The sequence below is a fragment of the Drosophila teissieri genome, chromosome 2L, assembly GCF_016746235.2.
Source record: "Drosophila teissieri strain GT53w chromosome 2L, Prin_Dtei_1.1, whole genome shotgun sequence".
NCBI classification, from domain to species: domain Eukaryota; kingdom Metazoa; phylum Arthropoda; class Insecta; order Diptera; family Drosophilidae; genus Drosophila; species Drosophila teissieri.
The window spans coordinates 17,453,966-17,469,959 of NC_053029.1; the positions used below are offsets into that span (position 1 = coordinate 17,453,966).

Genomic DNA, 15,994 nt, shown 5'->3' on the forward strand with positions numbered 1-15,994 from the left:
ACAGAAGCTATTAGTCAGAAAATTTAACACAGTTCATTGGGCAAATTTGGACAGGGCTGAAGCTAATGACATAATTTCGCCATTGACTGGATTAGATAATGCCCAGGACACACTGGCACACTCTAATGCCCTGGCCCTCGCCCCTGTCCTGTTAATTGTTGTAAGGTCCTGTCGAGGACACATTACAAACATTACAATCTGCTATAAGCCCGAAGCCAGAGATTAATGATCAGAAATGCCTAATGAAGTTATTCCGGAGGGGACGAGGAATTTGAGGGAATTGAGGGAATTCAATTCCCTGGGCTCTATGAAGACAATGAAACGGTGATGAAGTGTTGAGTCCTTGGGAGTCCGAAGCTCCTCCGCTTTTATTTATGACGCGCTCAAATTGTTGCTCTTTGCATATTTACCTTGTTATTTTATTACGTGGCGGAAATGAACAGAAATATAAAATACAATAAAATAAAAAGAGAAACGCCGGCGAGCGCGGCGCCCACATAAACAGCGCGAAAACATTGTCACAGCATGAAGTCGAATGGTTTTTACATGCAAAAATATTTCATTTCCTCCAGCAGGGAACTGTTTAATAATAAAAAAATACAAAAAGGAAGAAAGGGCAGGCGAAATGAGCGACAAAGTACATTTCATAGTGAGTGAGGAAGAGGGAGCCGGCGCAAATAAAAAACTGCAATAAAAATCTGTTTAACATGAAGTGCGGCAAACGCACAAAAGTCTGCGAAAGATGCTCGGAAATCATCTTGTTCTGTCTCTGCTTGCCTTTTGCCCATACACTTTACAACTTATGAGTGCTAATAAAATTCACTCGGCACATACAGATACAGATACAGATTCAGCTACAGCTACAGATATATACTGCACGAGCTCACCGAAAAAATCAGCAAAGCGAGTCCTTCAAGGTGTGCGCTTTGATAAAGAATTCCCCTCCAAGCAAGTCCTTTATGGTTGGGGACTAAGTGGAGGAGATGTCCCAATGGACAGAATAAAAGGCAAGGATTTCATTTTAAATTTCTCAATTTATTGCGTCAGCTCTGCGGTGCTGGAGTGTTGCTCGCATTGTGCAATTTCTGTGATAATTTTGCAAAGAATGAAATGGTTGCCGAATAGTATTCTTGATAAAATCTTCGATGCACAAGCTTATTGCGCATTATTAGGTGTGCTACTGCGACTATGATTTGCACTGAATTTCCGCTTTTTGTGCCGATTTCTAAGGAAAATGCTGCTGGAAAAGATTATTAATATTGGTTTGTATTTGAAGCTAACAGCATTTACCGAAGTTATCTTTAAATTTGCAAATTGCTAGTGCCCTGTTAACCCAGTTCACTTAAGAAAATCCTTCATACTCAGCTGGGAACTACTTACAAATAATCAAGAACTATGAGAGAAAAGTGGAAGGCTCTGCTGCTATTGCTTCAGCTGCTGGCTCATTTAAAATCGGGTCAAGCAATTTGGTTTCCCTGGTACTTCCAGCGCTACGGACTGGCCCCGCATTCCTCCCGACATGGCGGAGGCTACAAAAACAAGACAGACCCCGGGTCAACCTGCCCACCTGGCTACGAAATGAAGTCATCAGCGGCAGGATTGACGGGGGGAATGGCTGGATGTGAACGCGTATCGGGACCGAGAGTTGGAAACGCAGAACGCCTTTGCGACGATAATCCCGTGCTGATGCAACTGGCGCGTCTCTACGTGGTAAGTCCTGAGAGGATTGTACTGCTCCTGGCGCAGCCCTCCCTAACCGAGTCCTGCGCCGAGATCACCGATGTGCTGGGCAACATACGGAAGTCCATGCGCAACTGTGTCCTGGCCCCGGACAACATCTACGGGAGACTGGCGGATGGGCTGAGCTACTTTCAATCGGAGGTCTGCGAGGGGGGCGACGGCAGCAACAGGAAGCGATGCACCGGACTCCAGGAGTCGCACAACTGCCTCAAGGAACTCCGGACGGACATGATCGAGTGCGAGGCTCCGGCTGATTGGTACGAGCGCACGAATGCCAGCAAGGTGTGCCACATCTTCAACGATGTCCTGAATTGTTACTATACAAGGGCGGCCTTGTTGTGCGGCCTCGAGGTCGCCAGGCAGCTGAGGTCCTTCGCAGGAGACAGCATGGGCAGGGCCATGGTCCACAAGTGCGAGGTCAGCAAAAGGCTGCCCCGTGTTGATAATGCCATGCCGATCAGCGCATATAGTGGGGCCAGCTTAACTTTGTCATGGTCAGAAATGCAATGTGCTTTAAGTTCTTTGGGTGTTGTTATTTATTTTGCAGGCATTAAATATTTATTTGGATAGAAAGTACTAGTTGTGATTAATTCTTCGTGCATACATTTAGAATTAGTTGTAAAAAACAAACCATTTTTTTATAAGCATCTGAAACGAACGCAATTTTTGAATGCTATTGACGAAAATAGAATTTGGTACCGTTTAAAACTGTCACCTGTCTCAAAGAGCAAGCTCAATAAAGTTTAAGAGCTCCGAGATCGACACTAAATAGACGGCTGTATACAGAGCCATCATTTATCTTGCGATGGACCCAAAATGCCAACTTAAGTGTTTAGCTATTTTCAACTAAATTTCAATAAACACCCAAGGGACTTAGGCTGTCGACAAAGTAAGCCAATTCACCGACACACCCGCATAGTTTCGAGGTGTGTGGATATCGCTGTGAGTATCTGTGTGAGAGGTGACCGCAAACATACAAACACTGCTCACGGAAAACCGATGTCGACATTCGCCTCTTGCTTAGAGCGAAACTCATCAATTATGTTGACGCGGCTGGAAAATGGCTGGGTGCTTCGGGTGGCTTGGGTGTTTGGCTGATTTGGGTGGTTTGGGTGGTGCGGTGGCTTGGGTGGTGCGGTGGTTCGCCGAGGTGGCCTTTGTTAATGACACCTCTCCAAATCGCCTGAGTCGGCCATAAAGAGCGAGATCGGAAAGCTTTGGGGGATGGCTTTTTCATTTGCATCGCACTCGTGGAGCCGAGCCGCAGGAAATCTGGGTTACAAAATGCACAGCAGACCTCCTCCACTGGGCAGCAATGTGGTTGGACCACAGTTTTGGTTCATTAGCTGCAAATTCAATTGATTTTGACAGCTGCATTATTAAGGTTCCTAAATGTGAATAACAAGTCTGCATTAGTACAAGGTATTATATGGTTAATTTCAGTCATTAGATTACAGTAATTTGTACTATCCTTTAATCTTTTTAAGGTTCTCATCTATATACAACTATCCTGAATTGAGAAAATGTGAAAACAGTTTAATTCAGCGCTTTAAAATAGTACCAACACTAAAGAAGCATTTACCAATTTTAATAAACAAAACACCATAAATAAATATTTTAACACATTCAATACTTGCGTCCGAAAATCCATAAAATTGCTCAATTGTCACCTAGTTTTTATTGGCACCCACAAATGATTACTCATAAAACAGAGGTGGCAGGAGTTATGAGTGCTAATACTAAGACTTAATGCCCCAATTAAGTGAAGCAACGGAAAATAAAGAGGGGCCTGACACCCACACAATCGCGATGAAAGGACGCCCCAGTGTGGCAAATAGGGGCGTGGCATGTGCGCAGGACCAACCAGGATGTAGTGTGGCGCCCGTTTTGTGTCGCCATGGCTGACGTTGTCTACTCCATTAAAATGAAGTTGTACCTTTTGTGCTCTCTGTTTTTTTCAGCTCGGCGCCGACGAGACTGCGAAAACAAAAAGCAGATTGTTGCCAAACAAAACACGGAGCCACATTTCAATGGTGTTTTTACCTGTAAATACGACCAACCGACCGAAGAGGCACACAGCAGTCCATCTGCCCGACAATTGCCACGCAACCCTCCTTCAAACGGCTAAAGTATCTTTTCTCTTCGAATCTCACTCGCTAGATTGGTATACCCTCTAGAAAGGCATGCCATGAAGGCTCATAGTAGAAATACGTTTTACTATTTATTAGCCTCATGCATTTTTTTCTACAATGGTTTAAGAAAAATGTAAGTCTTAAGAATAATATACATACATGACAATTAACAAGCCTCTCACCTGTACGGGGTATGTCGAAGTCGGTGAACAGAAATTAGCCTGGGCTCCCTTTTATTCCATCCTGGTTTTCTTTGGCTAAATAAAAATAAGTGCTCTGGAACCGAGAGCTTTGCCTGCTGGCTGCAATTGACAATAAACATGGGAGTTGAATGGAAAGGCAAGGCGGACAGGACTCTAAATGTTGGTCATTCCCTCGGACGAATGTCCTGTGGCCATATGTGTGACTCAGTTGATGATTCCCGCCACCGCCTTCATTATTATCCTCTGGCAAACTGAAATACAATTCATATGGTAGTGGTAAATTTAAAAGTGTTTTCAGTTTCGTTTTATTTTGTTAAATTTCCTGAATATTGCGAATGCATCATAAGATTAAATTAATTTTAATTACTTGCCATTAATATCATTAACTGAAAGTGTTCAATTAAGCGAAATGCGCACAGATGCCTTTGTTTATTAATAGGTTACCACTTCGGAATTTGCGAAAGTTTAAATGAATTTAATTAAAAATATTATATATTTTTACGCAGTATCCCATAACAGTTATCGACGTTACCTGTGAATACCTAGTGAATATCGACATGCACTGGTGGATACGAAAATTGACAGAGCTGTGCACTTTAGCATCGCAAACAAAAATTCCTTTCGGCAAAAATATTGTGATGACACAACCGTTAGCTATACTCCATCAATGTTTTAGCAAATATTTTGCTGATATAATTCATTTCAATTCCACGCGAATAGAGCTCAATCACGCCCTCAGCGCCACATACCATACCCGTACCTTATAATTTTATCAACATCAATTTAGCCACATAAGACCCGAGGCCAGGCGATCCGACCAACCAGACCGCAGTTGTTTGTGCCACTCCGGCCATTCAAATGCCCCGGCACGTATTGAATGCCACAATGGCTTTCGAAAAAGGCAGACAAAACAAATTCCCCGAAAAAAGGAGCAGGGAAGTGAGCATATTTAATAAGTTGACAAAACATATTTCACACGCACAAATGCGCCAGCTTTCGGTTGGCTTCCATTTTGTTGGCCCTCGACTTACGGCCAACTGCCTACATATGTCAAGCATCATTATTAACAGATTTTCGGGTGCGACACGCACGAGCCCAAAAATTCTCTGAGCTCTCCATTTATCCCCGAGGGCTAGGTGGTCCATAAAGGTGAGGGTTGGGGTTGGGGCTTGGGACCGCACAGCGTGTGAAAATGTTATTGACATCTATTTCAATATTTATAAACGCACCCTGAAAGCATTGCCATATGCGGCAAATCCAGATTGAAGGATTTCGTTTCATTCAATGTGCCGAAGTCCAGCAAAAAGACCACTATTAAACCATTTGCAGGCAAACTTCCGAACTTCCACAGTAACTCACTCATCAAAATGCAACAAAATAAATTCGATGTCAACTCAAGAGAAGTTTGTAAGCATGGCCAAACAAAATAACAAAAATGATTGCCTATAAATTAAGTGCCTATAATTGCCTATAAATTAAGTAGAAATATTATTTAGTATTAAAATAGATAATATGAAAATACAGATATGCAGATAATAATTACAATTAATAGCATAATTTCCCAATTTAATTTACAGATAAATGCGATTTGTCAGATTTGTGATACCTTTTAAAGTCAACCACAAATTAGTACATTTTTACACATTACAACTTTAGAGATACCACCAGAGCAGCCATTAAATTCCACGAAATATGCATCATTTAGCATTTTCAATGGAGACTCTCCGTCGGGGAAATTGGCAGGGGTGAAGTGCTAGCCAGGATCCACCGTTGGCTTCTGGTCCGGACTGCTCGACTGACTGGCCGCAACATAAATGCCATGGCATTGGACCTGACACTAATACGCAAAGCTTGGCTAGGCAACTAATAAGCGTGTGCCGAGGTGTGTCCCACTTCCTACTTCCCACTTCCAACTTCCAGGCGGCCAAAAGGACATCGCCGTCCCACAGGCTGTCAGGAGCAAGCAGAAGTTGTGGCTCCCGGAGAACCCGAAGAGTAAGCAATACGCCGGTTCTGGAAATGCAACAAGCAAATTAAACCCATATCAAACTGGAAGCATTGAACTGTTATAAGCCGGGCTAGACATCTTGGCTCCGAGTGCCCGCAACATTCACCTCAAGACGTGCTCAGTTCCAAATGCCGACCAAAATATTTAAGCACTGTGGATAAATTGGATACATAAGTTTGTGCATAATAGTAGAAGTACCCTTTTTAAACCACCCTGCTTACCATTAAAAGCAGGTGATTAAAGTCTCTCATGATACTTTAGTAACTTGGGACAGTTTATATGGATATAAGATTGGTTTTATTTCCACTGTAAAAGTTTGGCGACTCCCACAGTGCACTTTCGTCTGACCTTTTAGGAATTTAAATCAGCGCCATACTAAAGACACGTCCCAGACATGTAAAAATGGCGAAAAAGCAGAAGAACAAATCTAACCGAAAGGAAAATACTTGAACGGCAAGCATATCGTTCGCATATTTATGCGCCATGACCGAAGGATTGTGGCAGACTCCAAGGATGCGACAGAGTTCAATGCATTGATTATATTGCCATTACGCATACGCCGCGTTGTCCGTCGCATACCAAGGCAAACACACAAACACAGAATCAATATTAAATTGATACCTGCTTCAGTGGGTCGGGACGAATTCGGTAATTTATTAATTGACCCCACCAATCGAAACTAAGCCAATTTGGGCATTCGAAGGACGAACTCAACAGACAACATGCTAAAGGTTATAGCTCTTGGTAAATTTATTATCAGCATGTTCAAATCACAACCAAAACCAAGCCTCAAGCTTTGGCCAGACCCAAAGTAAGTCAATAAAAGTCAGAACCGAACTTGTGGCATTTTGTGCTTATTATTGGGCATTCAAATTGCCTCAAGCATGAATTATGTGCGACCAGCGAATCAAATTTGACGCAAATTCACGCACTGTTTTGCATGCCATTGAAAGTCGTCGAATTGAATGCAAATAAGCGTAAAGATTCGCTTAGTGACTTTGACCCTAAGTGCTTGGAATTGTTTATTGATAAGTAAATTGAACTTTTGTTCAGTTCCACAATGACCGAGTAACTTGAAGTCACTGAAATAGTTGTATAAAGTTTTATTTCACCGGAACTAGGTACCTTCGGCATTCTTCAAGGAAATTTCACGACTAAAGCGACTTCTGAAAATTGAGTTCTTCATGCTTGGTTAAACCGTGGGCAGAAATATATTGTATAAAGCCAAGCTGAATTTGTCACACTGCTATGGCTTGTGACATAGCTTTAGGAAAGGAAACATATATAACTTATGAAAAAACAAATTTTCACTTGTTCCATAAAAAAAATTAAGTTATATAAGACTTTGAAGTTAAATAAGGTTAATAATTTTAAAATATTGATGTTATCTTTGTAGCCTTAAACTGAATAAGGGATTCCTTTATCTTATCGCTTGTATTATTCGACGTTTACCACGTAGTAATCAATTATTGAAATGCGTTGACTGTCTTCTGCCGCTGCTCATTAAAAACCAACGCCCCACGAGACCTCAAAAGAGTCATGTCGACTTGAGGCAACTTGTTGAGGCGAATCTCCTAAAGGCCTTTAAACGAAAATGAAGCGCCGCAAGAAGAGCTGACGTCCTTGAGGACTTGCCTGAGTTTTCCTCTAATGACATGCAATTTAAGGGATTTTAAATAGTGGCAGCCAAAAGTATGCCAACAGCACGCGGCATGTCAATGTCATTATGCAACAAATGGCAGAGTGACGTCGCGACGGCATTGCGGCGGCGGATATTCGTAGCTGCATTTTCACACCGCTTGCATTTTTCATTTACCACAAATACACAGACGTACAGAGACCAGATGAAAATTACACGGGAAAGCGCGTGTGCATGTAGCATACATGGCTGTATACATACGTAAAACAATAAGTTCATTTTTAACGCAAAATATAAATGTTTGATGTATGTACATACATCCATTTGCCTCGCTGCGCATGCATAAGAACTGGTCCGAGGTAGTTTGCGAGTGGGTTTGTGAAACATTTTTATGCTCCAATTTACAATCAAGCTACGCACCAAAAATTCATTGCCACCTGAAGCATGTGGCAGAATAAAGCCAAGAGCGAACTACGAATGCCGATGCATGCTGCGCCACTAGCCACTCCCAATCCATTGATTTAAGGACTCTAGTGTGGCCACTTAAAGACCTTGACGTGGCTAAGCCATCCAAGAGCTTTTACTTTCAAATAATTTAGAAAGAAATAAATCGAGGTTAAAAAAACTACCGAAGATATTATTTTTCATCTTTATTTTACCCTTAAAGGATAAACAAATTTATTAGGGACCCTGTTAGAAATGGAGTCTTGAGAGCACACCGTTCTCAAACGTCCTTTTTACTTATTTAATTTCCGGCTGCAGGCAAATTAATTAAAAATAAACCCAAAGCGATAAGCAATACATAAACCCCGTTCTCACGCACTGGCACACAAATCGAAAGGACGACCAACTGGAATTGCTCGAAGGGCGGGAATAGAGGAAAATAATTACATAGCACGCAATAGACAATGCAAGGTGAAAATTGCATTTTCCGAAGAGGAGCTGGGGGAAGACGCGGGGGAGGGAACTCACATTACATGCTTCTTAAGTATCGTAAGACTCATACGTGCCACGCGCGCCGGCTAAGGATATTTATACAAACTTGTTGTGTGCTCCTCGCACAGGATGCTGCAAGTAAAATGGTAGCGAGAAAATGCATTTAACAAAAACTCGAGCAAAATTGTAATGCAAAGAAAAGGAAATTATACAACTTGTTGTTGCCGCAGCTTCCTGAAACTGAGCAAGTCAAGAAGCTCCCCCTGTTCCGGTGTCCTTGCTGCTGCACGCTTTTTTCTCTACACATTTTGTTTTTTAAGGGCGAAAGTGAAGTCCTGGCACCTTTATTTAAGACACCGCCTCAAGGAGCTTCTCTCGCTGCATGCCGGCGATTAAATAGCACGAGTTTTCGGGAAGGTGGCTGGCATCTGAAGCGACATATGTTATGTCTCCTCCGCCCGACGTGTTTCCCGCAGTCTGCCGGCATAAAGTCATTAAGTGGGGGAAGTGAAAATAAATTTACGCTCGGTAAATAAATCTTTTTGATTCTCTCCACTTGTGCGCTCCATTTTCCTTTGCCGAACTACTCGAAAATACTTTAATTAAATTTATTTTGAATTCGCCGACTGAGCGGGGGATGGCAAACGCCAATCCCCGGTGTAATGAATGAAACCTTGATGAGCTCCGTTTCGTCTATTGCATTAAATATTTTATTGAGAAGTTCCTGTAACTTGCGGTTCACTCTATGCTATCAATAACATGTCCATATTAGGATTGCTGTATCTTAACAAAAAATGTAATCTATACTGAAAATAACTACATTGAAAACAAACTATCAGTTTTATCGAACTACAGGGTAAATTCTTCGTACTTAAATGGGAACATATTTAACAGGATTTTTAATGAGAATTATTGGACCTTTGTTTATCAACCGAAAAGCAGCTCTGAGTCAAACAATCAGTAGGTATTCCCCAATATCAAATAAACTAAGTGCCCCTGTTTTATGGCAAGACTCAATCCGCTTTCCGATTGCGCCCTTCTGCAGTACATCATACTTCACTCGCAGATGGTGGCGTGAACTTTCGGTTTAATGTGGCACAGCATGCTCGGAACTTCTTTGCCAGTTGCCACAGAAGCTCACTTAACCCATTTCAGCCATTTCAGCCATTTCAGCAAATGCGTAAACATTTCACGTAATCGCTCAACACCTAATCAGCATTCGGCTTCAACCCTTTCGCCGCTGCTTCTGGCATTGTGATGCAACAAAGTTTCCATGGGCAACCGTGCTACACCCTTTCCCTTTCCACACTTTTTCCAACAACAGCTCCTTCGAAAAAGCCACAAAAGTTGATGCACTGAAAAGACGGGCGGGGAAAACGAGCTGAGCCACGTTTATCGCATATTCTTGTTGCTCCAGATACTGTGGTCTGAAGTTACTGGCAAGCATATGAGCATAAAGGATATACGCTGTAAATTTTCATTTTTATGAAGTTACACAAAGTACAGAAATGTGGTTACATTTTGGATTAAACTAAGGTAAGTATGCAAAATACTATAGTATGTGCTCCTATGTATGCACATATTTTTTGGCCATGCCGGAAAACAACAGCAAACCGTATGGGAAACATGGTCGCACCTTCAAAGACTCTTTTGAGAATTTTAGAGGAGAACTGTTTGGTCTGAAATAGTTAACAATTGCTAAAAATAATATATATATACGAACAGCATTCGACCATTAAGTTGGTCATTTAACAACTATATTGAGGTAAAAGCTTTTTATTTTATCAATTTCTTCAGCTATTTCGATGGTTAGGTTAATCTAGAAGTGGATTAACTTTAGAGAGTATAAGAGTATAATGCAGTAGGAAAACCGTCAGTGCTGCAGCCATAAAATGCCCGGTTCATGAAAAACATTTCATACTTATTGCTCGTCAGTAAACAAAACATTATTGATATCACCTTAAAGTTACCTTAAATTTACTAAGAGCAAAAAATAAGATATTTTCGTGTGATTTATATTTATTTTAGAGCAGACATAGTCTTAAATACACTGTAACTGTAACCAGTATGAAAATCAATAGTCATCCTTTTGTCAGTATGTTGATTTGCTCTTACATAATTATAACCGTTACTCGTTGGGTAAAAGGGTATACTAGATTCTTAGAAAAGTGTGTAACTGGCCGAAGAAAGAGTTTCCGACCATATGAAGTACATATACTCATATTCTTGATCAGGAGCCGAGTCGAGCCATGTCTGTCCGTTTGCGAACTTGTAACGGGTGTTTTTTTTAGAGGTATAGAACTTTAAATTGCAATAAAACAACGATGGATTATTCGATTGACATGAATTTTATTGACATGAAAGATAATCTTGTGGCATTACATTTTAAATATGATTTCTGGCATATGACCGCCACGTCTGGCTCGGATGTAGTCCAATCTGGACGTCCAATTTGCAATGACTTTTTCCAACATATTTGGCCGTATATCGGCAATAACACGGCGAATGTTGTCTTCCAAATGGTTTAGCGTTTGTGGCTTATCCGCATAGACCAATGACTTTACATAGCCCCACAAAAAGTAGTCTAGCGGTGTTAAATCACAAGATCTTGGAGGCCAATTCACAGGTCCAAAACGTGAAATTAGGCGGTCACCAAACGTGTCTTTCAATAAATCGATTGTGGCACGAGCTGTGTGACACGTTGCGCCGTCTTGTTGGAACCACAGCTCCTGGACATTATGGTCGTTCAATTCAGGAATGAAAAAGTTAGTAATCATGGCTCTATACCGATCACCATTGACTGTAACGTTCTGGCCATCATCGTTTTTGAAGAAGTACGGACCAATGATTCCACCAGCCCATACAGCGCACCAAACAGTCAGTTTTTCTGGATGTAACGGTGTTTCGACATACACTTGAGGATTAGCTTCACTCCAAATGCGGCAGTTTTGTTTGTTCACGTAGCCATTCAACCAGAAGTGCGCTTCATCGCTAAACAAAATTCGCTTATGAAAATCGGGAACAACAGCAATCTCGTTTTGGGCCCATTCGACGAATCTACGCCTTGCTTGATGATCGTTTGGTTTCAATTCTTGCACGAGTTGGATTTTGTAAGCACGCAAACCAAGATCCTTCCGCAAAATCTTCCATAAAGTGGATGGACACAGATCCAATTCCTGTGCTCGATGGCGGATGGACTCATTCGGGTCTTCCTCAATGCTACGCTCTACAGCAGCAATAGCTTCTTCTGTACGCACCGTACGGCGTCTCTGGGGATGCGAGTTATCAATAAGAGTAAACGCGGTGCGAAAACGGTCCATGGTTAATCGAATTAACTGCTCTGATGGACGATTTTGTCGACGATAAAATGGACGTAGTGCGCGATACGTATTCCGCACAGAACCATTATTTTCGAAATAAAATTGCACTATTTGCAAGCGTTGTTCAGGCGTGAGTCTATTCATGACGAATTGCCAAACCAAACTGAGAATAAATCACTTGACAGCTGTTAAATCGGTCGCCATCTTGAACAGTAATGCCAACTTAAAGTTCTATACCTCTAAAAAAAACACCCGTTATATCATTTTATTATTTTATTCCCAGTTTCTATCGATTTTTAAATTTCCCGTCCGCACTTCCACTAGCTGAGTAACGGGTATCTGATAGTCGTTTGGCCATAGCGTTCATTCTTGTTTCTTTTTTCTACGCATTGACCTAAGATGTTCAAACTATTATAAATTATAATTATAGTGGTATTGAAACACAAAAGGCGAGAAATAGCCAGGCATCTGACAAATTAAGTTTAAAGATATAGGGAAATTAAAAATGGACGAAATAAACAATTCATTTAGCGAAGTGAAGACACAATACAGTTTGCTGTACTTGTAGCCACTTTTAGTTCGTTTATGTGTTTAAATTTTCTGAAATCATTCCTCTGTGGTCTCATCTGTTTTCCCATGAAAACCTTTAACAACTTTCGCTCGTTCTCTGTGACTTTTTTGTCCTGAGCATGTCGGTGGAAGGGGAATGATGTCCCATGCTTGATTTATTTTACATGTCACGACATAAGCGCACTTCCAAGTGCCAATCGGAGGTCCCTGCTGCATAGAGGCCAACTTGGAGGGGGCTGTCTGCAAATGCGACACGTTTGTGTGTTTTCGTGCGTGTAATAAATTTTGTATATGCATTGCGGACGAGCAGAAATAATGCTAAATTCTTAATCGACACCTGTCAATAGGGTTTTGCTCTCCTCCTGCGATGCGATGCGATGCGTTGCGATGGGATTGATGTGTGTTCGTCCTGTCAGCAGAGGAAGACTTCCGTCTCGTTTTTAATATGCCTCCCATGTGCTTAAGCAAAATGCTTTGCATATTTGCCGAGGTCTGGGGTTGCTCTGATTAATATCTGGAAAGTATTGACAGCTGAGATTTTCTCATTCAGCTTCGAGTGGGGGCTTAGAGTGGAGTTAATAAAACATCGCATGACATGTTGTAGGCTGCGAACGTGGGTACGAACGGGAATTTTTGAAATAAGTGTTCATTTCCTTTGTGGTTCATGTCCTTTCATTAGGCTTTGCATTGTGCTAGGCTTTGGTCTCAAATTGTTGTCCGTATTTTTTATTAAATATTCCACATTGTGTGCTACTTTCATCCTAGCCGTAAGCAAGCATAACTCATTCGCCGAGCTTGCCGCAGCAACCGCAATCCGGGTGGCAAATGGGTAGTTTAGGTTCATCTCGGAACGCAGGATGACCCCAACTCTCCGCCTCGACTTGGGTGCCAGGTAAGCTCCAATGGCTGCGGCCCAACAAACATGGTCTAATGACAGAGATTTATGCTGTAATTGCATTCAGTGGGTCGGCGGGAAAAAAGAAACAACTTTGAGTTAAATTAACGAAGAATACCAAATGCCCTTGCTGAGTGAGATATTAGTGCACTGTTAGAATTTGCAAATAGAGTCAGTACTTATAATTAATGGAAATCAAATTGTTTACATAAAAGTTAGAACAAATAAATACAGATATATACTTCAACTATGAACTTAAAATTAAAGGCAGAATATTAAAATAGTTACAGTAAAATGTTAGGGAGCAGCACCAAGGCAACCTTAAATGTTAGTCGCAATTTAGAGAAACAGTTTAATGTCATAATATAATAATGTTGTTAGAACTTACCTTGCTCACCTTGCTTAATTTCTGCGTGAAATATAAATTAGTTGAAACTTAGCATTGCCCCTCGGATGAGAGTATTCGTTTTGAAAGAAATGCGGCATAAATAAGCACTGAAACCAATTATAAGTTTGTTTTGCCGCTCGCAATTGCACATTGCTCCTTGCTTAGTGCACGGTGACATCGAGCAAATGGCCGAGCAGCAAAAAGTTTAATGAAATTGAAAATAAATGAGAAAACATTTTACACAGCGCCATTACCTATTCGAGTATTTTAATTGCAAAACTGAAAGTTAAGCGTTTGCGTAATCTCCATAGCTGCGTCCCCTAAGAGAAGGCGATAACGCACAAAACGCAGTAGCTTTTGGCCCGGCCAACATCGTCATCGCCATCGTCGCCGGTAAAACCCCAAAAAATAGAAAGCGGGCCAAAAGAAATGGCCAAATTAGCATAGGACTAGCCCCCTTCGTTCCGCTCACACGTGCGCACTTCACTTGGACTTCATTGCACTCGGGGAACGAGGAGTGGAGCACATACTTGCCAACTTTATGGGTCAAGTGTTTATTACGCCCACGGGCGTGGCACACGATGAGTACTGAGTACTGAGTTCTGAGTAGTGAGTACCAAGAACCAAGTACCGAGTACAGAGGACGTAGCTCAAAGGCGCTGCTAAATTGTAGCACATTGTTCAGAGGGCCCAGCTCTTGAGGAACCGTTTGTTTACTTATGTAATTGTGACGTTTCCGTTTCCCTTCGAGCCACTCAGCCCACTCGAGTGGGTGCAAAACTTTTGTCCGAACTGTAGGCAACTTTAATTGAAACTTAATTGCGCGAAATACGACTCTTTTAATTGGAAGTCCGCATTATTTTCGCTCCCAGAAAAGGCTCCAATCAGCCATCTGTCATTGGGACAGGAGGACCATTTATTGAATACTGCACAATCGTTGGCCAACGGACTAATTAAGTGCAGCCAAATGAGTCTATTCCAATGCCTAGTAATTGCAGTTAATTGAAGCAAATTGCTGTTTGACCAATATGCCAGGGGAATCTTTCTTGCCCGACTCATATGTCCGAGAAGCCCGGAAAAATCTTTGGAATGAATTGGCTGCCAAGCATTCTTGGTTATGGGGCTTTGGCCTTCTGCAGTAATTGGAAATTTTATGCGGCCAGCAGGCTAAACGGAAAGGACTCACAACATTTAGAGACATTTGCAAATATTGCCCTTGACCAATAATGTGAACAGGTCAGTATATTAAACGTTAAATTTCATTATATTATGTTTATCAGCTCAACCAATAATTTTCTTATGAACCGCATGAGGCTGCTGCAATTTTTGTGAGCATGCTTAGCACTGTGGGTATTTTTGTCAACCTGTATGTTAGCCCACTTTTGCTTTAATATATAAAAATCATTTTAATCCTCACTTACGCTGCTGACAAGCCGCTTGTAACTCCGCTCACATCAAATCCCGTTTAATCTTTTATTTCGTATTAACACATTTATATATAAGTATAGAGCGCTCTGCTCATTTAACGCCCTATAACTACGGTGACATAATTTAAGCTACGAACACAATTTACCAATTAATTAACGGAGTGATTAACGTTCTGAGCCCTAGGGCTTGATGCCACAGAAGCGTGCAAATCAAATTTTAACGCCTTTCTGGTCTTTTTATAAGAGCAAATTGAAATGAAACTGTGCGTAAGGGAGTGACATAGAGAGGCAGATAGGTAGTCAGTTTTACACAAAGCTCACAAAGCTATGAAATTACAGGACCCTCTGCATCCTTTTGGTTGTCGATCCAGTGGATAATCAGGAAATTGCGCTGATATCAAAAGCAACATGACGGCGGCTCTTGTTCGTGTTCCTAATTTCCACATTTTCCATTTTGACGGCCACCAAATTGCATAAATCAGATATTAATTATACACATAAAACGTTTCTTATTGAAATTAATTTGTCTGACTATAACTTCCTACACAAAAGATATTTTTTTAAATTTATATGAATTATGAGCTTTACAATATTTTGTTTGTGCTTCATATTTCCTCTGTATATTGTATGTGTTATTCTTAAAATGCACTATCCTCATTCATTAAAGCCCCATAAAAGTCGATCCAGAAATCACCTCCTTTGGCAGTGGCTTATATTCGACATTAGCCCAAAAACT

General features: G+C 41.3%; 1 protein-coding gene across 1 annotated transcript; it reads left to right on the top strand.

Moving 5' to 3' along the window:
* Positions 1-1,351: 1,351 nt before the first annotated feature.
* Positions 1,352-2,310, top strand: LOC122626439. The gene has a single exon (XM_043806701.1). It carries the CDS (start codon positions 1,396-1,398, stop codon positions 2,308-2,310), a length of 915 nt encoding a protein of 304 aa, XP_043662636.1. The 5' UTR covers positions 1,352-1,395.
* Positions 2,311-15,994: the final 13,684 nt, after the last annotated feature.

Coding starts and splice junctions, on each gene's coding strand:
- LOC122626439 (XM_043806701.1), top strand. CDS start 1,396: ATGAGAGAAAAGTGGAAGGCTCTGCTGCTATTGCTTCAGCTGCTGGCT.